The 23,520-nt window shown below is 38.6% G+C and overlaps 1 protein-coding gene across 2 annotated transcripts; it reads left to right on the top strand.

Moving 5' to 3' along the window:
- Positions 1 to 13,411: 13,411 nt before the first annotated feature.
- LOC118821481 (cytochrome P450 2K1-like) lies at positions 13,412 to 23,520 on the top strand. Of its 2 annotated transcripts, none has more exons than XM_036590118.1 (9): positions 13,412 to 13,708; positions 17,587 to 17,749; positions 18,227 to 18,376; positions 19,230 to 19,390; positions 19,539 to 19,718; positions 20,597 to 20,738; positions 22,075 to 22,259; positions 22,805 to 22,946; positions 23,029 to 23,520. In XM_036590118.1, exons 1-9 carry the CDS (start codon positions 13,505 to 13,507, stop codon positions 23,217 to 23,219), a joined length of 1,518 nt encoding a protein of 505 aa, XP_036446011.1. In that variant the 5' UTR covers positions 13,412 to 13,504; the 3' UTR covers positions 23,220 to 23,520. The 2 variants fall into 2 exon arrangements, with proteins under 2 accessions (XP_036446011.1, XP_036446012.1); XM_036590119.1 differs by having other exon boundaries at positions 13,630 to 13,739.

Raw genomic sequence — 23,520 nt, 5'->3', positions numbered from 1 at the left:
CTCTCACCCACCTAGACAATAGAGACACCTACATCAGAATGCTGTTCATAGACTTCAGTTCAGCATTCACCACCATCATCCCTCAGCAACTGATTGGAAAACTGAGCCTACTGGGCCTGAATGCCTCCCTCAGTAACTGGGTCCTGGATTTCCTGACTGAGAGTCCTCAGTTAGTCAGGATAAGTAACAACATCTCCAGCACCACCATACTGAGCACCAGCGACCCTCAGGGCTGTGTGCTTAGTCCACTGCTGTTCACTCTACTGACTCACGACTGTACTGCAAAGTACAGCTCAAACCACATCATCAAGTTTGCTGATGACACGACTGTGGTGGGTCTGATCAACAAGAATGATCAGTCAGCGTACAGAGAGGAGGTGCAGCGGCTAACAGACTCGTGCAGGGCCAACAACCTGTCTCTGAATGTGGACAAAACTAAGGAGATGGTTGTTGACTTCCGAAGAGTGCGAGGCGACCACCCCCCACTGAACATCACTGGCTCTGCAGTGGAAATCGTCAGGAGCACCAAGTTCCTCGGTGTCTATATCACAGAGAACCTCACCTGGTCCCTCAACACCAACTCCACAGCCAAGAGAGCCCAGCAGCACCTCTACTTCCTGCGGAGACTGAAGAAGGCTCATCTCCCCCCTCCCATCCCCCAACCGTGTTCTACAGGGGACTGTGGAAAGCATCCTGAGCAGCTGCATCATCGCTTGGTTTGGGAATTGCACCGCCTCCGAACGCAAGACCTACAGCGTATAGTGAGGACAGCTGAGAAGATCATCGGGGTCTCTCTCCCCTCCATCATGGACATCTACACCACACCAGCATTGTGGATGACCCCATCCATCCCTCACACGGACTTTTTTCACTGCTGCCGTCTGGCAGAAGGTACCGGAGCATCCGTGCCATCACTGCCAGACTCTGCACCAGCTTTGTTCCTCAAGTGATCAGGTTTTTAAACTCACAAGGACATACTCTACACTCACACACACACACACTCACCTCTTTTGATGCTGTACTTGCACTATGTGGAACATTGCTGCTAACACTGTGTTTACACTGTTTACTCAAGTACTACCTCAGTAACTGCTGTGTTTATGTATGTTATCTGACTGCGTAAACTCACAGATCACAGCATGTTAAATATCTCTGCACCTTATTTCACTACCTCATGTCCAGAAATGAGTGCTGTGTCGGTGCTGCAATGTCCTGTCTGTTCACTGTGTCTAATGTCTGTTTAATTTATCGTATTTATTGTATTGTTTCTAGTTTAATTTTTTGTTTGCACACATTTGAACTGTTTGCTGCTGGTACTGACACAACTGCCACAACCCTGTGCTGCAGCCTTCTGCTAATGGCCAGGACCCTCGTGTACAGAGCCAGAATACAATGCAGTGATCTGCATTGTGATGGCACCAGATGTCTGGTCTGATTAGTACATGTTTCTTGTTTTTGTTTGCTCTAGATCAGGTGCTTGAGGAGTTTGACAGGGTGGTTGGAGAGCATCAGCCAGTAATGAAGCACAGGAAGAACTTACAGGAAAAAAGCAGAGGATTTGCATTAGAACACAGAAACTGGACAGAGCCTAGACCTCAGCATCACTGAGGGATTACTTGGAGTATGAGAAGCATACAATGCAACCAAGTTCTAAGATTGAACTTTGGAGTTGAAATAATGCACAGATTAAGAATGCAGTGCAGTAACATGCAGAGATATAAAAGCACCAGATGTCTGGTCTGATTAGAGGAGTTTGACAGGCCAGTAATAAAGGACAGGAAGAACCTACAGCCTTACACTGATGCAGTGATCCATGAAACCCAGAGACCAACCAAGCACCCAAGGTTTACCCCATAGCACCACCTGTGATGTTAAATTTCAGGGCTTAATCATTAAGGAGGTCAGCTTTTGAGGCTAATTACACAGGATCTAAAAGTAATATTTTCAGAAAATACATGAGGCGTAAAGAGTTATTTAGCAAGCAGTAGTCCTGACAAGTTCATAACAAGATGTTACCATCATCTTGGCATGGAAATTTGCCATTGTACTCTGATTATGTATGTCCAAGCTTCAGTTCTTTACAGGGTACTTGTGTATTGCCTTTATTGGCAATCATGCTGAGAGATGAGAATGAGTGGGAGAGCCAATGCACCTTGTACCCAGAACACTTTCTCAATGAGCAAGGACAGTTTGTAAAGAGAGATGCGTCTATGTCTGTTTTTTCACAGGTACTTTAAATATTACAATACTTATTACACAATACATGCTGTAATTTTAACTCTACACTCTATGTCTCTGTTGTCAGGGTGTAGGGAATGTTTGGGATAGGGTCTGGCTAAGATGCAGCTCTTCCTCTTCTTCATCTCCCTCTTGCAACAGTTTCACTTCATTCCTCCACCAGTCATTGCATGATGATCAGCTGGACCTCACACTAGCTGTGTGCTTCCCACTGAACCCCCTCCCCGGCAAGCTGTGTGCAGTTAGCCGCAGTTCATAACCTGTATGCTTTCAATCTGGAAGTGGCCAAGCCATTTTCCCTTCTTTGCTTGCAGCTATACCTGCTAGATTGTTATTGTTTAGTGCCGTGATCAGATCTGATATTAATAATTTTTCATTTAGTATATCCTGGAAATTATTTTCTTTCATTCTTTCTTTCTTTCTTTCTTTCTTTCTTTCAAACAAATAAGCTGCTGCCGTTCTCAGAACAACAGTGTTGGGTAATTAAATCAAACTTAATAAAACATATAACTTGTTATTCACTATATTAAGATCAATACTATCATTACTTATATGATTGGTCCCTAAAGCATATCAAAACTTGAACTGAATAAAAGAACGCTTAATGACATTGATAAACATAGGCAATGTCAAAATAGCATCTTGTTTAACACTCTAATCCAGTTAAGTTCCACTTACAGAATGGTATCAGCAGCATGTCTACAACAGCTTGTTGAGGATGCTTAGACAACAAAAAATATTTTGCTCAGACTGTTTTAAAATTTCTTTTTTTTTCAAAGCCTATATTTCTCTCACTGTTTCACTCTTTCTCTCAAATTGAACTTTGGCACAGGAAAGAGGGCCATGGACATCTGAACCCTGTGTGAGACAGGAGGACAAAGCCATGTCCATGAAGAAAGGGAACACAAAGCCATAGCATCAGTACACAAAATTAGACTCCTAAGCCTATTTTGTTGAATAGTGGGGGTGGTGGACTGCCTTCTGTAAGTCATGGTGGACATGACAGAGAGCTGGAAGAGTCTTAGTGAGGACTGGTGTGTGTACATGGTATGGGGACATCTGTCATCACTCCCACAACTCTTAGATGCCATTGAAACATTTGTGGAAGAGATCCCATTTTGTCTTGAGGGGGTGGAGTGAAGAAAATGACTGAAAACTCCCCCCACTCACTTATCCTTTATCTTTTATGTAAATGCATATAATTTAATCATCTATTCAATTTAGGCACATTTAGGCAAATTATGTTTCCCTTTTCATGTTCCTGTTATCCTGAAATTTGAAAAATATTATTATTACATTTTATAATCTATTCTACTTTTCAAATTCAATTTGTGTTTTTATGCATTTCATTATGCTGTGGTAAATTACCCAACATTTGTTATAGACATATTAGCATATGATTCAGATTACGTAACATATAAGCATAGGATTCAGATTACATAAAATATTAATTCAGTCAATTCAGAAGGATGAGGCACATAGGACTGTTTGGCATATGCTAATATGTCTATCACAAATGTTGGGTAATTTACCACAGCATAATGAAATGCATAAAAACTTTCATTAGGAAGAACACAAAAACTAAACTGCCCTTTTTTAATGCCTTACAAACAGCTGTTATTATTTATTTATATTATTTATATTAGTAATGTGCCTAATAGTTTTATTTGTTTTGATTTGTTAACCTTATATGTCTTGAACTGGGACAAATGTGAGCTTTATGCCTCCCATAGACAACATAGAGGAAGAATTTTTAAAAACAATGAAGTTCAAGATAGCACACAAATCCTTGAATTATTTAGGAATCATAATCACAAGAAAAGTAGAAACATTATTAAGAGCAAATTGGCATAAGAAAATGGATCAACTCAAAGACAACCTAAAGTTTTAATACAGATGTCAATGGCAGAAAACTAATGCCGTTAAGATGGCAGTGCTCCTGCGATTTTTGTATTTATTCCAGTCCATCACATTGTTTATACCTCTTGTTATACCACATTATATAAACATTAAAAAATCTCTTAAAATTTTTGAAGTACATTAAAACCCGTTTAAAAGCCTCCAAAACATATATTAATAGTCCATCATGTGATAATCATGCATCCCCCCCTTGGCTGGGAGAGAGGTTATTCCCAGTGGAAAAATAAGGGTATTAAAACAATCCAGAACCTATACACTGATGATCATTTTGGAAAACAAAACAAGAATGGGAAAAAGAGTGTAATGCCGAAATTACCATAGACTGATATTCCATTAGTGCACGATATATATTAATCCAGTTTGAGATCATAAGTAGATTACACTATTTAAGATCCATAACACACAAGATTTACCCTGAGATAACCCCTATTTGTAACAAATGCAAATCAGCAGATAGCACTCCTTCCCATGCCTTATGGTCATGATCAAGGACCCAGGCTTTTTGGAAATAAATATTTGAGTTTCTTTCAAAGATCTACACAATTCTACACTGATTGGGAGCCATATAGGTATACTTGGAGTAAAAGGGAATTTCAGTGATTAACATCAAATACAAGATATTTTACTGTGTATTATACTAGCAAAGAGGGCCATATTGCAGATGTGGACATTGGAGACAGTTCCTACTCTTATAATGTGGATCACGGACGTTTCCAGTTTGGTTTATTTATATAGCAGAGATATGATACCTAATGATAAATAAATTCAGTATTTTTAAGAAAATATGACAACTAATCAGAGATCACCTACAATACAGCAACATAAACTGTAAAAGATGTTTATTAATTTTAGAAGAGTGGTCACCATGGACTGCATGCAGTGATTGTGTATGGTGTATGGGATATCAACAGAGTATTTGTATATACAACCAAATGTTTAAGTATCACTGTATAATTGCCTTTGTTAATTTGTGGGTAACACTTTATTTGGATGGTCCACTGTAGATGCTCTGTAGATGCTCAGTTTATCTTTAACTAACATTCAAATTCAATTTCTATTAAATGCAACTGAACTTGAAATTGCATTTGAAAGATTCTATTAAATCTGTCCCTAACTTTAAACCTAATTCTAACCCTAACCTCAAGGCAAAACCTACACCAACTCCTAAACTTAATCCTAACCTTAATGTTGTTGATAATCAACTGAGTATGACCTGAAAGTTTGTTAATAATATAGGTATCTGTAGACCATCGATAGGGGACCATCCAAATAAAGTATGACCAATTTGTGTTTAGAGAGCAGTTACCTCACAATGAGGGACAGCCAGTGTGTACACCTAATGGTGTAAAGTGCCACCTGCTGCTTGTCTCGAGTGACGCTTGTGCATGTGCATTTCAACAGTCAGTCAGTGATTTAGTCAGTAAGAGTCAGTAAGAGACAGCGACTCGCACAGGCTTGCCCGATGGTGGCAAAAACACAGCTGACTGATAATTAGGCTCCAGCACTGCTGCTGACTTGAAACAGTGAAATGTGCAGCCAGCAGCCTTCAAAAACACAGCATGAAGCACCAGACAAAAGGCAGAACACCTTTCTTTTTCGGCCTTCAGATTCTTCAAGCCACACATCTTGTTTTACCATGCACCCTCTCTCCCTAAACAGTTTCAAATGAGTGTGTGAGTTCACTTTTAATCTATAAGGTTCTCGTTGGCCAGATGCCACCATATATCACGTCCATGGTCACTGTGAATATAAACTTCTTGTATCAAACTTTATTAAGATTTACGTACTTTTTACAACAAACTTTATTAATTATTTCAATACTTGTATCTTCAAACAGAGCACAGGAAAATACAAAAGCATACAAAAAGAATCAATATTTTCCAAACAAAACATGATTACATGATTTAATTAATCATATACAGTTGATTTTTTCGGCAGATTATTGAGATTACCTGGATTCAGGTTATGACTCTGTGTTTGCCATTTTTTTATTCTGTCGAGTTTTCCAGGCATGAGCTTTTAATCTTCGAGTCCTGTCACCTCCGTATAAACGAGTGTTTAAACCCACAGAAGTTGGTGATAGAAAATGCAGAATAATAAAGCAGATCGCACTTTGTGGATAAAACATGTGTTTATATGTAGGCGTGAGTACACAATAACAACTGTTTACATGTTTTGATACATATTTAGGTGTACGTTTAAACATAAAAACACAAAAATTAAATAATTAAGAATAATGTATAATAAAATATAATTTCTCATAACAATGAATAATCTGAAATTGTGGTATCAAAGAGTCATTATTTTATTTGTGTCATTATTTTATTTCATATGTTCATTGTACACATGATAAATAGAGACTAGGTTCACTTATTTTATGGCTCTCTTTACACTCTAAGGAGGTCTGTTTTGCTGCTTAGACACTTACTATTTTACTATGCTGCTATTTGTGAAAGACTCACTGTATTACACACTATCACATTTGTGTCTCGACATGCACTGTTTGTTTACTGTGCTGTTATATGTGGCCCCTTGGCCTTGGAGAAAGACTGAATACCTATATTTAGCTTACTTTACCTTTAAACACATTTTAGTGTTTTAGTGTTTAGTGTGTTGCCAGTGGTTCAAAGACCTATTTTTTCCTCATAATACCACTTTCCTTAAAAATGTCATGTGTCATGTTCTTTAACTATTAAAGAAACCGGGATTGGTCAGTTAATGACTGCTTCTACCTTTTGATCATCCATGATGACCCCATTGGAACTGATAACATAACCCAAAAACGAAACTGACTGAATGTGAAATTTGCATTTCTCTCCTTTGACGAACGGATTATTTTCAAGGAGCCTTTTTGGGACAGCACAGACATGTTGAACATTAGATTCTAAGTCAGGAGAGTACACAAGAATCTCATCAATGTAAACGATGGTGTATTTACCCAGCATATCTCTAAGTATGTCATTGATGAAAGCTTGAAAGACCGGGGGGCATTGGAGAGGCCGAAAGGCATGACTAATTGTTCGTAATGCTCTCTAGTGGTCGCAAAAGCAGTCTTCCTCTCATCTCCCTCCTCGATTCTGATCAGGTTGTAGGCCCTTCTCTAATCTAACTTAGTGAAATACTTGGCACCTTTCAATTGTTCCAAAGCTACAGGGACAAGGGGAAGAGGATATGGGTAGATTTTAGTGATCTGGTTTAAACCCCTATAGTCAATACATGGGCGGAGGCCTCCATCCTTTTCCTTAAAAAAAAAAAAATCCGGAGGCAGCAGGGAAAGAGGAAGGCCTGTTGAATTCCAGGTCAAAGGGCCTCTGGGATATAGGTATCCATAGCATGTTTTATTTCTTGAGTGAAGGGATAAACTCAGGACTTAGGAAGAGTTGGTTTCTCTATGAGGTCTATGGAACAGTCATATGGGCGGTGAGGAGGTAATTTGGTTGCGTTGCCCTTATTAAACACCTCCTTAAGGTCTGTGTATTCAGGTGGAATATTAAAGACAGTGTCAGCATTAGGGCTCTCCAGAGATGTGGATCGGACTGAAACTAAGGATTGTTTAGTGCATGTGTGGTGACAAAAAGCTGACTATTTTTGAATTTCGTGTTCAGCCCAGGGTCTGTTTTTCTAATCAAGAAAGACCTAAAATGAGTTGGATTTCAGAGTGTTCAATAACCAACAGGGAAAGGAGTTCACTAGGCAGGGCACTGGTCTCTATATGAACAGGTTCAATTTTGGCAGATATGGTTCCAGCTCCAGCAGGGTTTCCATCCAACGTTGCCACTCGTAGAGTCATCTTCAGGGCTTCAACCGGGATTTGAAGTTTTTCCACAAGGTGAGAATGGATGAAGTTCCCCTCAGCACCGGAATCTATGAGGGCTGAAACAACAACAGAAACCTGATGACAGCATACAACAACTGGTAACAGAAAAGATTTTGAAACCAACCACTTTGTGGGAACACTCACCACATTAGCATTTCCAGGGGTCGGCGCCAGAGATTTTTGTGAACGGGTCCTGCAGTCACGGAGGTCATGACCAGCACTGCCACAGTACAAAGTCCCTCTCTCACTCATCAGAGCCTTTCCTCTTTGGACAATCTCATTGCATGGGTTCATCAAACTCCTTGTGTTCAATGGGTTCAGATGGGGTTCTTATTTGGGCAATCATTCTCTGAGAGCAATCAGTCTTAGGTTTGCCATGGTTGTTAATTAACTGATCTAGGCGAATGGACAGGGTTATAAGCTGATCCAACATTAGATCATCCTTACGTGCCAGTTCAATCAAAATCTCTGAGTTTAGTCCCTGGTGAAACATGACAAGGAGAGCTGCCTCATTCCATCCACTGCTAGTAGCGAGTGTATGGAATTTCAAAGCGTAGTCTACCACTGAGTGGTTACCTTGATGTAGTTTGGTTAGTAATTCTCCGCTTATCTCAGGGTGCTCAGGGTCTGAAGTTGGGTGGCGAGACCCTTAACATTGTTCACAAGTTGCACTAGCTGGGCTTGTTGCTCGGACTGTTGATGCACCAAGGACTCGAGAGAATGAGTTACCCTGGCTAAAACCTATTGGTGTCAGCCTAATAAGAGTCCTTGCTTGGTAAGAGCCTTCTGGAAAGCCTCCGGATCCTCTGTCTGCATTGTTGGCGAGGTATACTGTAACGTGGCAGAATAACTCATACGCTTGCGGGTAAAAAGAGAAAGAGAGGCTTTACTGTTGTAATCACAATCTAGAATCATCATCAGAAAACAGGCACGAGACACAAAAACACAAACATAACCAGGCAAACTATCCAAAAAGGGTCAGGCAAAAAGCAATGGCAAAAAACAGGAAGAATGAGTCAGAACCAGTAATACAAACAATGGGAAGAAAACATTCAGTAGCTCTGTAGAAAGAAGCAATACCATGCAACAACTAAGTCTAAAATCCCAGGCTTTATACTCCAACTAACTAGTGACAACAGGTGAAACAAATCAGTATTCTGGAGATTGGAAGCGCTGATTGGAGTGCGAGGCAGGGTCAGGAGTCACGTGAGTCACGTGATCCCCTAGAGGGAAATGTCCAAAGAGTCCAAGGAGACCTCAGAGCTGAAGGAAGGTGACAATTACTACTAGGATAAAAAAGCATTATCATGTTTCAAATCAAATTTAAAAATATATGCAGGATCTGTTGTGGGGCAGTGCACAGACACAATTAAGTTGTGAGGTTAATCAAACACAGATCAATTTTCACCCATTTAAGTGCATCACTGTTTGAATGATTGAAGTTCATTTGCAGGCATATTTGCTATGTCATTAATGGACAAACTTATAATGCCCTGAGAGCCTAGGCTGAGTTGTGGGCTAACTGCATTGTTTCAGAATCAGAAGATCAGAAAACACAAACATCACAGAGGACAAAGGATTGGTGGATAAAGGGAATTTGCTGTCATTGATGAGAGTCATTTTAGACACAAAAGGAAGGCAAGTGCTTACTTAAGATACTACAAATATATGTCTATATATAGTATATGTAAGTTCATCATATTATGCTACAGTTCTATATATAGCCTTAGGCAACAAAGAAAATTGTTTTAAGGGCCCATTTCAAGGAAATGAAATTTTTCTCCCTTTTTGGGATACTAGAGTTTGGTGTGGTACGTCCTGTTAATGAAGTTTCAAAACGTTACTCTCAGGTTCATATAGTCAATATATGAAAACAAAGCTGCAAAAACAGCCTGTTTTGAATTAATTGTTTTTGTGACAAATTAATTAGTTTTGTTATAAAAAAACAATTCATTTCCCTACTCAGCCTACAGCAGTTTAGCTCTGCTCGTTTACACAGGAGTGTTTTAGCCCAGATTATTTCTTGAATGAAGTGCAATCAACAAGGCAGCCAATCAAAACAGAGCTTATTTACATATATCAGCCTTTAAGTCACAGTAACAAAAACAGCCTGTTTAATTTTAAGAGATAAAGAAAAGTTGGAATGTAATCATAAAAAAAAGGAATTGAGCGCCACAAACCCCCCACACACACTGAAAGTGGAATACAAGGGAAAAATAAAATATAAGAAACTGGCCCTTAAAACTATTTATCTGGGCAGTAAATGTTTTTTAGCCACTTCTAACAATATATAACATTAGAATAAATACAAATAAACATAAACACAGTAAAACAACACAAGAATGTTTTGTTTTGAAAAAGTTATTATTTATTATGTTTTTTCAAAGAATACAGTTAGAAGAACACAGACTGGTTCCTTACTTTTTTCTGCACTCCCAGCTATTACACAACGTTGTTAAATTCTATCAGCAGCACCTGATTTAATTTAACAAAGGACTGATTAGAAATTGTTATAAAGTGTTTTACAGTGTATAGATAAAATTGTTGTGTTGTGCACTGGGTTGGTGCAAAAATGTGGACTGTTGCAAATTCATTATTCAATACCTTTTGCATGTCTTTGGTACTTTGAAAGCTATTTCTCAACTTTTGTAAGCACTTACTAAGGGTAGATGAGTAGTTATTTAGGCCACTTGTACTTGATAAGTAACCTAAACTTGTGTTTCATCACCATTGTTAAAAGCTTATTAATGAATTCTTCAGGTACCTTTCAGTCTTTTGCTCACTTGACTAGCTTTTAATTGTAAATATACAATTCCTATATAATATAAAATACAAGAATTGCCATGATGGATGGTTTAATTGCCAGTACTTTACTGGACTCAACCAGAGATGATGTTTACTCACTTGCATGAACTACCATGGTAGAACCAGTGCACTTACATTAGGACCCAATGAGACCCAGAGAGCTGAGGAAATCCAGACAGCCCATGAGACACTGACCTCAACATGTAGTGGCTGCACTCAAATCAAATTAAATCATGTTTATTGTCACATTACCTTTACACAGGTGTGAAGGTGAGTGAAAACCTTAGGTGCATAGCCCCCTTGTAGTACTTAAATACAAAAATACAGGGTAATTCAAAAAGATTCATTAGATTTCAAAGCACCATATTTTTACAAACCTGAGGCGCCAAGGAACCAATCACATACCAATTGAAAGAGGGGGGCATAAAGTTTCTGACTGTCACCGGAAGATGGCCCCCTTCAGTCTGCGAGGAGATGGCGACCCCTGCACAGAAAGCGTTTTGCGTTCTCCACTTCAATAAGAGTGAATCTGTCATAACTGTGCAACGTGATTCTCATTGGCAGTGAACCTCCAACAGCTCAGAGCATTCGTCGTTGGTTCCACAACACTGGATGATCTCCAAAATCGCATTGAAAGACCCGTGAGTCCAGTGACACCCGACATGCTCAGTCGAGTATGGGATAAATTTGACTATAGCGTTGATGTTGTCTGTACAGCTGGAGGAGGTCATATTGAGCACTTGTAAAATTACATAATACACTTCATGCTCACTTAAACCATTTACAATGTACTACATTGTTCTGTAATGATTTACAAGTGAAATAAACCATTTTGAAATCGGATGAATCTTTTTGAATCATCCTGTATATATACAAATAATGTATGTGTGTGTTTGTGTGTGTATATATAGATATATAAATGAATAAATAAATAAAGGGTTCCTAGCATTAAATTCAAAATAGGCATATATTTTACAAAAAACAATAACATTTCTCAGTTTCAAAATTTTATTTTTAATTGTCTTTGTACTATTTTCAATTTAATATAGGATTTAAGTGATTTACAAATTATTGCTTTTTGTTTTTATTTACTTTATTTAACTTTTTTGGAAACAGGGTTGTAAAACCAGGGTACCCAGCTATGAGAATTTATACCAGGAGATAAAGTCCTTGTAAGTCCAAAGTCCAAACTAAAACCTTGGAATAAGGTGGTCCACTTGGCTCTGGCAATGAAAATTCTGGAGAAAGCTGAGTTGGGGCCAGCTGTGGCATAATGGCTAGAACAGACCCTGGTGCCCTGTGGAGACCAGCTTTCCACGCCCCAGAGAATGAAGGTTACCCAGTTGCAAAAGGAATTTTCTGATGTGTTTTTATGCCTACCTGGCCATTTGCCATACATAGAACACCACACTGAGACTCCTCCCAGAGTAGTTGTATGCACGTGCACATACCGCCTGCCTTAACACAAAAAAAAATGATTCAAGATGAAATAAGGGCCATGGATAATCAAGGAGTCACACAGTGACTGGAGCCAGTAGTGTTTGCATGCCTGATAGGACTATTTGGTTCCGTCTTGGCTATAGAAAAGTTAACACAGCGACTAAATTTGATTTTGACAAGTTGCTTAATTGGTTTGGTGCTGCTCACTTTTTTGACACTGAATTTAATTAAGGGGTGCTGGCATATCCTCTTGACTCCATTATCTTGTGAGAAAATTCTCCACCCCGTTCGGTTTACACCAATTCGTCACACTCCTGTTTGGGTAGTTTGGAGCACTAGATACCTTTCAACAACCGATGGAGTGAGTTCTCTGCCCTCACTGCATGTACATTGCTATATTATCATTTATAGTAATAAGTGATGGTGGCACATGCAACACTTGTGGGTCTTTCTGAAGTCATTTAGGAGAAAAGGTTGGGTGGAGGTACTTGGGCTTCCACTTGGGTCATGGACAAGCACATCCCCAAACTGATAAGACACAATTATGACATGTCTAAGACCCAATACTAGCAGACTTAGCTGGCTACAGGTGCCACCCACCGCAGTACAGTATTGGTTTCAGTAACTGGTGCTCAACTAACTCTCGTGTAGAAGATAAAGAACTTGAGAGTACGATGTTGAGTGACTGGTGCTGGCGCGACAGTTGAAATCAGACGTGTTTTGTGGTGTGTGTGTGTGTGTGTGTGTGTGTGTGTGTGTGTGTGTGGGTTTTATGTTGTCAGCAATTACCCACTCTTTTGTGTAGCCTTCTTCAGTATTTCCTGGTTCTGGTTTGGCTGCAGAGCAGATGGATAAAAAAAACATAACTGGTCTCACAACTCTGCACCAGCATGTAAAGGCACAATTGTGTGTTCCTGTAATCCACTGCACAAAAACAGGATCATGAAGTAACATAAATGAACTCTTGCTTAGAGAGGTAGCAGGGCATCATGACCTAGTTTCTGTTGCTGGATGGGGGTAACAATCAGTCTGCACAACGAAGGAGATGGTATCACGGGCTGAGTGGATTTTTATCAGGTAGCACAATCTTTGTCTTGTAGCTCTATGTTGAGTATGTCCTCAACATAGCTCCACCCCTGACGCCACCACTCCTTCACAACTGCTCTTAAGGGAGTGCTAATAAGTTAAAAGACTACTGGTCTTGCAACCTGGATAATCTTTTACTTTCTACTCACTTGTGCATACCTCATAGGATTTTTTTTTTGCACAGGCGTTTCTTTGGCAATGGCTTTACTGACAGAGCTTTTGCTGCAACCTGACAGTGCAGGCATATTGCTTGGTGTTGTATTAATGTCGCTGCTGGTTGTTTATCTTCTTTCGTCTGACTCTCAACAAGCATGGAAGGAACCTCCAGGTCCCAAGCCGCTGCCTATCCTGGGAAACATACTAGAGCTTGACCTCAACAGACCCTACCTCAGTCTCCTTTCAGTGAGTGTCTTGGTTTTTGTGCTAACTTTGGGTGAGTAGACTAAAGTATCATTTAATTCCCAACAATCTGTTTGTTCGTCATAGCATCTATCATAATACAATACATTATCTCATTACATGCTCACTTTTGTTAGTATATCAAAATGTCATTTTGTTCCCATGCATCACTGTGTGCGTGTGTGTGTGTGTGTGTGTGTATGTGTGTGTCAATCTGTCTGAAGGACTAAGATACAGAAAACGGTCAACAATGAAGTGGTAGAGAGCAGTGTTTGATCTTAAACTTGACATTGTTCTGTTGCATTACTGTTCATTCATTCTTATATAAAGTATTACTATTTCATTTTCATTAAGTTCTATTTCATGTGAGTTTAAAGTAACACAGATGGAGTTATTTATGGGAGGCAAATCCAGTCAAAAAAGAATTAAAATTAAAACAATAAAATGTAAATGCAGACCTCTTTTTGCCATTTCTTTTTCCAATCATCTGTGCAAATATCTTGCCAAAATTGAAAATGAAATGAAATACCTACATTTGTAATTTCATTTTTCACATGAGCACGAGTCATTTGTGCCAATAATAAAAAAAAATTGAAACAGCTATTTGTCATTTCATTTTAGTCGTTATTCTGGTATTTCATGGCCAAATCTAAAATGAAAAAGCTAATAGGGAAAAGAAAATCCAAGCTTCACTTTTGCTTTGGTTTTGGTCAAAACTAAAATCAAAATGCAATGTTCATGTTCTTATTTCTTTTTCATAGCAATCAGTTGCATATCTGACAAAATTAAAATGAAAATGCAAAATGGATAAATCAACAGCAAAGTGACAGTTTGTGATTCAGTTTTCGGTGTGGAACGGCATCAGAACGGCATCATTCCTCAAGCTAAACGAGTCTCGAGAAAAACCATCGTCATGTTTCAGATCTGGTGAAACTGAACATCAGACCAAACGGCCTCAGAGAAAAGGTATCAGACCAAACGGCCTCAGAAAAAACTGTGAAAATGTTATACTGGCATTTATATCGAGATACACAATAGTTTTCTAAGCTATACAAACCAGTATATGCTTGACCAGGCTTGCGTTTGGTCTGATACCTTTTCTTTGAGACCGTTTGAGAAATTCAACGACCATCAATAAGCAAAAGAAGAATGTGAGAAAAGATTCAGTCAGCTCTGTGCTGTTTTTTTTTCAGGATATGCCTAACTGGCTGAAAGGGCTTTTTTCTAGTAGCCCCAAAATTTGTATTTTATGAGACAGTTTTATCTCCCCATTTAAAAAGCATTTAATTTCTGATTCAGTCTGTGAATTAGTGTCACCAACTATACTGAGACAGCAACACATTTTTATTGGTACAGCTGTATGTACTTAAAAAAAATTAAAAACTTTCCTCTAATACTACTAATATAATAAATGAAACATCAATAATCTGTATCAATTAAACAGCAGTACTGATAACAGAAAGAAAAAAAATCTCTGCCTCATTTTCTAGGATTTTTGACTAGTTTACTCTCAGAGCAACAAAATTCTACTTAAGACAGAACTGTGCTCTGTTGTTGGTTGTACTTTTTGCTTTAGAATAGAGGAAGCAAAAAATAAGTAGAAAACTATTGAGAGTGAATGGGGCTCAGAGGATTCCACTGCGTGGAATCTTGCAAAGTGCTACTGGCTTAGAGTGGGGTGCTCAGCGCTGGTCCTGGTGATCTACATGCCTGAAGAGTTCAATTTTAGCATATCCTGACTCTCATATTCAGATTTTTCAACTCCAGAAGGCATTGACTAATTGGATGTATGTCAGGTCAGTTGGTCTGTCTGTCTGTCTGTCTTTGTATCTATTTATCTCTCGACAGACAGCTGACCAAATAAAAAGAAAAACAACATAAAGTATTTACGGTTGGGCCACCATAAGCCACCAGAACAGCTTCAGTGCGCCGTGGTATTGTTTCTACAAGTGGAACTGTAATTTGGCAGTGGCATGTTATTAAAATATAAATAATAGACCCTGCAAACAGTATATCAATTATAGTATCTAATGTTTTACGTTCACTTAAAAGAGCACAAATGCATCTTTTTTCTCAGATGCATGCTTAAAGTAAATAGCTCTGGTCATGCAATGAATTACAACCCCATTTCCAAAAAAGTTGGGATGCTGTGCAGAATGTAAATAAAAATAGAATGCAATGATATGCAAATCATGTAAACCATATTTTTAAAGGAAAATACTGCAAAGACAACATATCAAATGTTGAAACAGAGAAAATGTGTTGTTTTTTGAAAAATACATGCCCATTTAGAATTACAAAGTTTCATCACCTCTTCTTTTAACAACACTTAAACGTAGCGTTTGGGAACTGAGGAGACCAATTGAAAAAGACATAGTCTGGATGGCAGCATATATTGCCAAAACATGTATATGTCGTTCAGCATTAATGGTGCCTTCACAGATGTGCAAGTCACCCATGCCATGTGCACTAATGCACCCCTATACCATCATGAATACTGGCTTTTGAACTGTGCACTGATAACAATCTGAGTTGTCTTTAGCCTGGAGGACACAGCGTCCATGATTTCCAAAAAGAATGTGGAAAGTGGATGCAGCGACTGTTTTCACAGACACTCAGAAGTGTTTCTGAGCCCATGCAGAGATTTTCACTACAGAATCATATCTGTTTTTAATGCAGTGCTGCCTGAGGACCTGAAAATTGCAGCCAGTCAATATTGGTTTTCAGTTTTGTCCCTTGCATACAGAGATTTCTTCAGATTCTCTGAATCTTTTAAGGATATTATGTACTGTAGATGATGAAATCCCCAAGTTCTTTGTTATTTTATGTTAAGAAATGTTGCACTATTTGATCGTGCATTCTTTCACAGAGTGGTAAACCCCTCCCCATCTTTACTTCTGAAATACTCAGACTCTCTGAGATGCTCTTTTTATACTCAATCATGTTACTGACCTGGTGCCAATCAACCACCAGGTGTTTTTTTTAGCATTACACAACTTTACCAGCCTCTTGTTGCTCCTGTCCCAACTTGGAACGTGTTATTGGCATCAAATTCAAAATGGGCAAATATTTTTTAAAAAACATTTTCTCAGTTTCAACATTTGATATGTTGTCTTTGTACTATTTATTAATTAAATATAGAGTTTAAATGATCTGCACATCGCCCTGCGATAGACTGGCAACCTGTCCAGGGTGTATCCTGCCTTCTGCCCAATGACAGCTGGGATAGGCTCCAGCACCCCACCGCGACCCAGAAGGTTAAGCGGTTTAGATGATGGATGGATGATCTGCACATCATTGCATTTTGTTTTTATTTACATTTTGCACAGCATCCCAACTTTACTGTAATTGTGGTTGTACATCACTTACATAAAAATGTTCATAAGAATTCAAGATATCCTTTTCAGTAAAAAAAGATCTTCTAGAGCTTTTTCAACTCAAAATAAAATGGGATAAAGTTAAAAGAAAATGCAATTGCATAAATACCCAGTTAAGCAAAAAGTTGGCAGCAAAATTTTTAAGCAAAATTATACTCTTTTCAGTGCATCTCAATCAGAGTCCCTCCAACCTCAGAGGATACATAATGCCTTTGGGGTACAATGGTAGTTTGTATCAGACCTTACGAATCAGCTAGACAATTCCCTTACAAGTTACACAGCAAAAAATTTCCTGAACACTCCTCCAGCTCCAATAATCCTTAGAAAAAGCCTTGTCATGGCACAAATGTCACTGGCACTAGTGGTAGGTAATAGGAAAAATAATTAAGGGTAAATTATTATTATAAGAACATAATTTGAGCATTTTCATTGCTACAAATGAATGCTATATCATGCTAAGAACTTGACTCTATTGTCTGTTTTATTTTCTGTTGACGTTCGCAGATGTCAAAACAATACGGATCTGTATTCACTGTGTATTTTGGTCCAAAGAAAGTGGTTGTTTTGGCGGGATATCAAACTGTCAAGCAAGCCTTGGTGAATCATGCAGAGGAATTTGGAGACAGAGACATCAATCCCATATTCTATGACTTCAACCAAGGATACGGTAAACATTCTCTGCTTTTCATGAAGCATCATTCAGCAAAGTCTGTTTCACTGATATTAAAATGATTTTATAATTCATTTAGCCTTAATACATATTGCATATCAGTTTCTTTATAAAGAATGTGGTTTGCTATGGGGTCCTATAATGTTGATACATTTGTACTGTAAAGAATGTAAAGATGCTTTTCTGCAGGTGGTAGGACTTTTAGTTTGTTTTTAGCAACAAAGATTAAGTTATCAATTAGGTGTTATTATTTAGGTGTTAATTAGCAATTACGACAGCCTAATATCCTCCTGATAAAGAAAGGAGTTAAATACTGCTCCTTGAACAATACTGAAATGTATAAACTTTCCTCCTGGTCTATATAAATGCAATGCACTTTGTGAAGCTAATGCAATTACGTTTAATTTAAAGCAAAACAAAGCTGGGATAAAAATTAATGAGAAACAGATGATCAGGAATTTTGATCAACTGCAGGACTTCTGTTTTCCAATGGGGAGAACTGGAAAGAAATGAGGCGCTTTTCTCTCGCCACCCTTCGAGACTTTGGGATGGGCAAAAGAGGAAGTGAAGAGAAAATCATTGAAGAGACGTGTTACTTGAGGGAAGTGTTTGAGCAGTTTAAAGGTAACATCATGTCATTGAATGTACAGTAGACATCATATTTCCAAATATACTATATGGCCAAAAGTATGTGGACACCTGACGATCACACCTGCTTGAGCTTGTTGAACATCACATTCTAAGATCATAGTCATTAGTATGGAGTTGGCCCTCCTTTGTGGATTTAACAGCCTCCACTCTTCTTGGGTAGGCTTTCCACAACATTTTGGAGTGTGTGTGTGCTTGGGTACGTGCTTGATTTTAGACACCTGTTTGCAATGGGTGTGGCTGAAACATCTCGAACTCAATAATTAGAAGGGGTGTGTACATACCTTTGGTCATATAGTGTATTTTTTCTGTATGTAAAGCTATATACATTTTAGTCAATTCATACTCACAATTAGGTGGCCTGCTTGTGTGTAGTTGTAAAAAGTAGAATCAGTTTTGTCTGCTAGATTGTATCAAGTACATTGAATTCGTCTTTGAATCAACTAACCAAATCTGTGCATTTATCATAATGTCTTAACCCCTAAAATGGCCAGGGCCCCCCAGCAGGCCCAAAGTTTTATTACACACTTCTAACCTAAGATATTTATATCCTTTTATACTTTAATATGTATGGAGATCCAGCTCTGTAAATCTAGTCTAGACATGTCCTCTCTGAAAGGGAATTGATGTCTCATCACTAAACATTATTAATTTTCATTACAGTGCAGTACAGCAATAACTTATACTAATGTTTCTATAATTCTTGTAGTAATGTTTCTAACATTAACATGTTAGAATATATAAATAATGTCTATGGATTTGAAAGTACAAGTAAGAAGGGCACATAAATCTTTTGAATTTTAACTGGAAGCTGCTTACTGCATTACAGGAAAACCATTTGATACCACGCAGCCAGTGAATTATGCCGTTTCAAATATCATCTCAGCCATTGTGTATGGAAGCAGGTTTGACTACAGTGATCCTCTGTTCAAAGACATGGTTCACCGGGCCAATGAGATTATTAAGCTTACTGGCTCAGCTTCTATACAGGTACATTTCTGCATCAAACAATTGGGCTCTCAGTGTGATGATTCCCAATATGCACTGTATTTTCCCACATATACTATGATCCTATATAGTTTGCAAGTTTGAAAAGTGCTTTAAACATATTAAAATATTTACCTGAATGTACCTCTAGCTCTACAACATGTTTCCCTGGCTTCATTACTTCCTGAAGAACTGGAAACTCATCATGATAAGCTATAAGCAAGATCTTAAGGAGGTGAACGAACTTGTGGATGGTTTGCAGAAGACACTGAACCCTCAGGACTGCAGAGGCCTGGTTGATTGTTTTCTTGTATGCAAACAGAATGCAGAGGTAAATCTCTCTGTTGCTGTATACAAAAATCCTAAGGTTAAGAATGAAGGTTTTATTTTTGTGCTACTGATTGTATATTCTTACCATATAGGTGCACTTCGTAGTTCTACAATTACAGACTGTAGTCGATCTGTTTCTAAAACACTCAAAAAAAAAAAAAAACTCCAGGAGCTCTGCTGTGTCTGATCTATTCATGCAATGCATCATACACTAACACCACCACGTCAGTGTTACTGCAGTGCTGAGAATGATCCACCACTCAAATAATACCTGCTCTCTAGTGCTCTTGTAGGGGTCTTGATCATTGACTGGGGTAAAGGTGGGATAAGAAGTTATGCAGAGAAACAGATGGACCTAAATCTGTCATTGTAGACCTACAAAGTGCACCTATATGGTAAATGGAGCAGATAAAATCTTCAATATGTGTAGGTACAAGGTGGGTACCTTGTATCTACCTGATAGTGACCATTGAGCATATAAAACCATATGCAAGCTTTAGATTTTAGTACAGGCAAAAGAGGACCCTTAAACTCTGACTAAAGTGCACATAATTCTAGGCAAATGTGGAGCCATACAATCAGCCTAATGCACATTTTTTTGTTTATTGTTGTTTTTTCCCCTCATATGGCCTATTTGAGCAAGCTTATATAACTGTATACTGTAAGTGATAGGATTTGTTTGAGTTTACGACTACAGTATTCATAAAAAAAACTTATTTCAACAGTATGAAATCTACATAACTATGGAAGATCAAAACAATAGAATTACATAGGCCACACTGAACAGAACAGTGGCAAAAGTCTGTGCATGTACTCTTATAATTATTCACTCGTCTTTTACTTTGGCTGACTGGTGATCCATTCTGTTTTGTTGCTCAGAAATTTGGAGAAAAGAACACTCTGTACCATCAAAAGAATCTCCTTTACACAATTTCCAATCTGTTTGCTGCTGGTACTGACACAACTGGCACAACCCTGCGCTGGGGTCTTTTGCTAATGGCCAAGTACCCTCATGTACAGGGTAAGAAAATCTTGCAAGATGCATACATATGCAAAATAAGTTTGCTACGGTAAGTCACATAACCTCCTACCAGGTAGTGGCCACATTGAAATCTAAGTAAATTTAGGGTATCCTACACCTACCAGGCTATGGATAAGGTGTATACTAGAGGTTCAAAAGAATGACAAAATTAAAGTATGGTTCTTCAAAGGTTCTTTAGTAAAGGCAATAGTTTTATTCAGATCCATGAGTTCTGCCAGAAAGACTCAGGGAGGCAAGACCGAAGGATTATTTATATTCTCGCTGGAATTTTACAAGTTGGAAGATAACAATTCAGTAGAAATTAAAGAGTCTCTATCTATCTATCTATCTATCTATCTATCTATGTATCTATCTATCTATCTATCTGGGTCAGCTCATTAAAAATGATTGTGCCAGTTGTTTGTCCTTGCACTGGGGAGCAAACAAAGCAACTCCTCCCAAAAAGCTAATTAAAAAAAAAACTCACAAACACAGATAGCTGTTCAGTGTCTGTTCTATCACAAGACTGTTCAATGGTGAGTGACATGAAATCAGTTTGCTTTATTTAGACTAAAGAGCAGAGCAGACAGGCAGTCCTCTGCTAAAACTTCTACACTTCTCACCACAACTTTGTCCGATAGTGGCACTTGCCTCAACAAGTCTGCAACCATTTCCTTCGTTTTTTTTGTCATGATTTAAAGCTTCTTCCATTGTATCAGTAACACACTTTATCAATTCAGTATCCATGAAAGGTTTCTTAGCTTTTACTAAGTTTCATGACACATGCTGCCATTTCATTCCTGTGCAGATGTAGTTTTATTAATGATGATAACAAAATGATTGCAGGCAGCAATCAAATTTGCAGTCTTTTGTCTTTGCCTGTGGCTGTGGTATATTTTGAAGTGCCACTTTATAGTAGCCATTTTGCAGAAGGCTGCATTTTAAGAGCACAGCAAACAAGCTGGCTTAGCATTGGTATCGTTTGGTAAAATCGAACAAAAATCATCAGTCCAGGTTGAGCGGAATTGTCTGTTTTCATGTTCAACCTTTAGTTTTTTAGCACTGGCTATGGCTTTTATGCAAGCATGACTTAGATTTGCTGTGTCCACAGAGTGAGTTTGTATGGGTTGGATAGCTGTTATGATTCTTTTTTTTCTTTTTGGTGCCAGAAGCATACATACCTGTGCTCAAGTGTTGGCGGTGGGTCACCTATTGGGAAACACTGTCGTATGATATCTTGTTGTTTTGGTGCAAATTTCTTGTTTTGTTGTCACATAAGAATACTGAAAGTCATGCGTTTTCATGTAAAGCTGAGACTAAAGTTTCTTGATTCCAGACCGGGTCCAGGAAGAGATTGACCGGGTGGTTGGAGATCGTCAGCCAGTTGTGGAGGACAGGAAGAACTTGCCATACACTGATGCAGTGATCCATGAAATCCAGAGACTGGCCAACATAGTGCCCATGAGTCTCCCTCATACAACTGCTTGTGATGTTCACTTTCAGGGCTTCTTTATCAAGAAGGTCAGCCTTTGATTTTCATTACAAGTGTGTTAACAGTTTATAGGCCTTGTTTGCACCTGGCACGAACATATGTATTGGGTGATCCAATCATAAGTGGACAGCATTTAGTAGGTATGAAAAAGGACATTTCCTTAATCAACTGTTAACTTCCTTAATCAAGCTGCGTAGCTTCTTTTGTCATCTCAGTTACATTTGTAAGTTGTGTTAGAAGTCAACTGTAAGTTTTATTAGAAGTTGTTTGTAATACATGTAAGACAACAAAAGCAGCAAGAGACTATGTAGTAACTGTACATGCCACCATTTCTCCAGCCATGAAATCCAAACACAAATTTTACTGAAGACGCATTCAAGACGCGTGTAAATGGCTGCACATCTTGCTGTACACTTATGATCAGATCATGCGATACAGGTGTCAATACCAAACAGAGTGTAAACAGAGCTAAAAATAAGCATTGGAACTGACTACTATAAGTACATGACAGGGCTACTGTGTGGTTTGAATCTGTTACATGCATTGAAATGTGACAAGCTCTACTTCTTTGCAGGGTACATGTGTTTTCCCACTATTGACATCCGTGTTGAGGGATGAGAATGAGTGGGAGAGCCCCAACACCTTCAACCCAGCACACTTCCTAGATGAGCAGGGAAGATTTGTCAAGAGAGAAGCCTTCATGCCATTTTCTGCAGGTTTTAAAATACTTTACTCTGATATATCTAGTGTTAGAAATCAAATTAGTAATTTTAACTTTATCCTTTACGTCTTTTTCAGGGCGCAGGGTGTGTCTGGGAGAGAGTCTGGCCAGGATGGAGCTCTTCCTTTTCTTCACCTCCCTCCTGCAACACTTCCACTTCACTCCTCCACCAGGCGTGTCTGAGGATCAGCTGGACCTCACACCAGCTGTGGGCTTTACGCTGAATCCCTCCCCCCACAAGCTGTGTGCAATTAGCCGCAGTGTTTAAAGCATGGGTGGTGAACTGAGGCTATGGAGGGCTGGTGCCCAGCACAGTTTTGTGATTTTCCTGCTCGTAACATACTTACTAAACCTGGCAGTTAGCTGCTGAGTTCAGTCAAGTGTGCTTGAGTAGGAAAACCCCTGGCTTAAAGGGGAGTTCAGTAGAATTTAAACAAAGTCATCCCTAGTGGTTTGTTGCAAAATGATTCATAGAGAAACTTACCTATTCTGATTCCTTTACAGTGATGGTGATAGGAACCAGGGGTCACAATGTCTACAATGCAAATATTTTAATTTTATTTACTATC

Source organism: Colossoma macropomum, unplaced genomic scaffold, assembly GCF_904425465.1.
Source record: "Colossoma macropomum unplaced genomic scaffold, Colossoma_macropomum, whole genome shotgun sequence".
Classification (NCBI taxonomy): Eukaryota; Metazoa; Chordata; class Actinopteri; order Characiformes; family Serrasalmidae; genus Colossoma; species Colossoma macropomum.
This window is presented reverse-complemented; position numbering and strand designations above follow the sequence as displayed.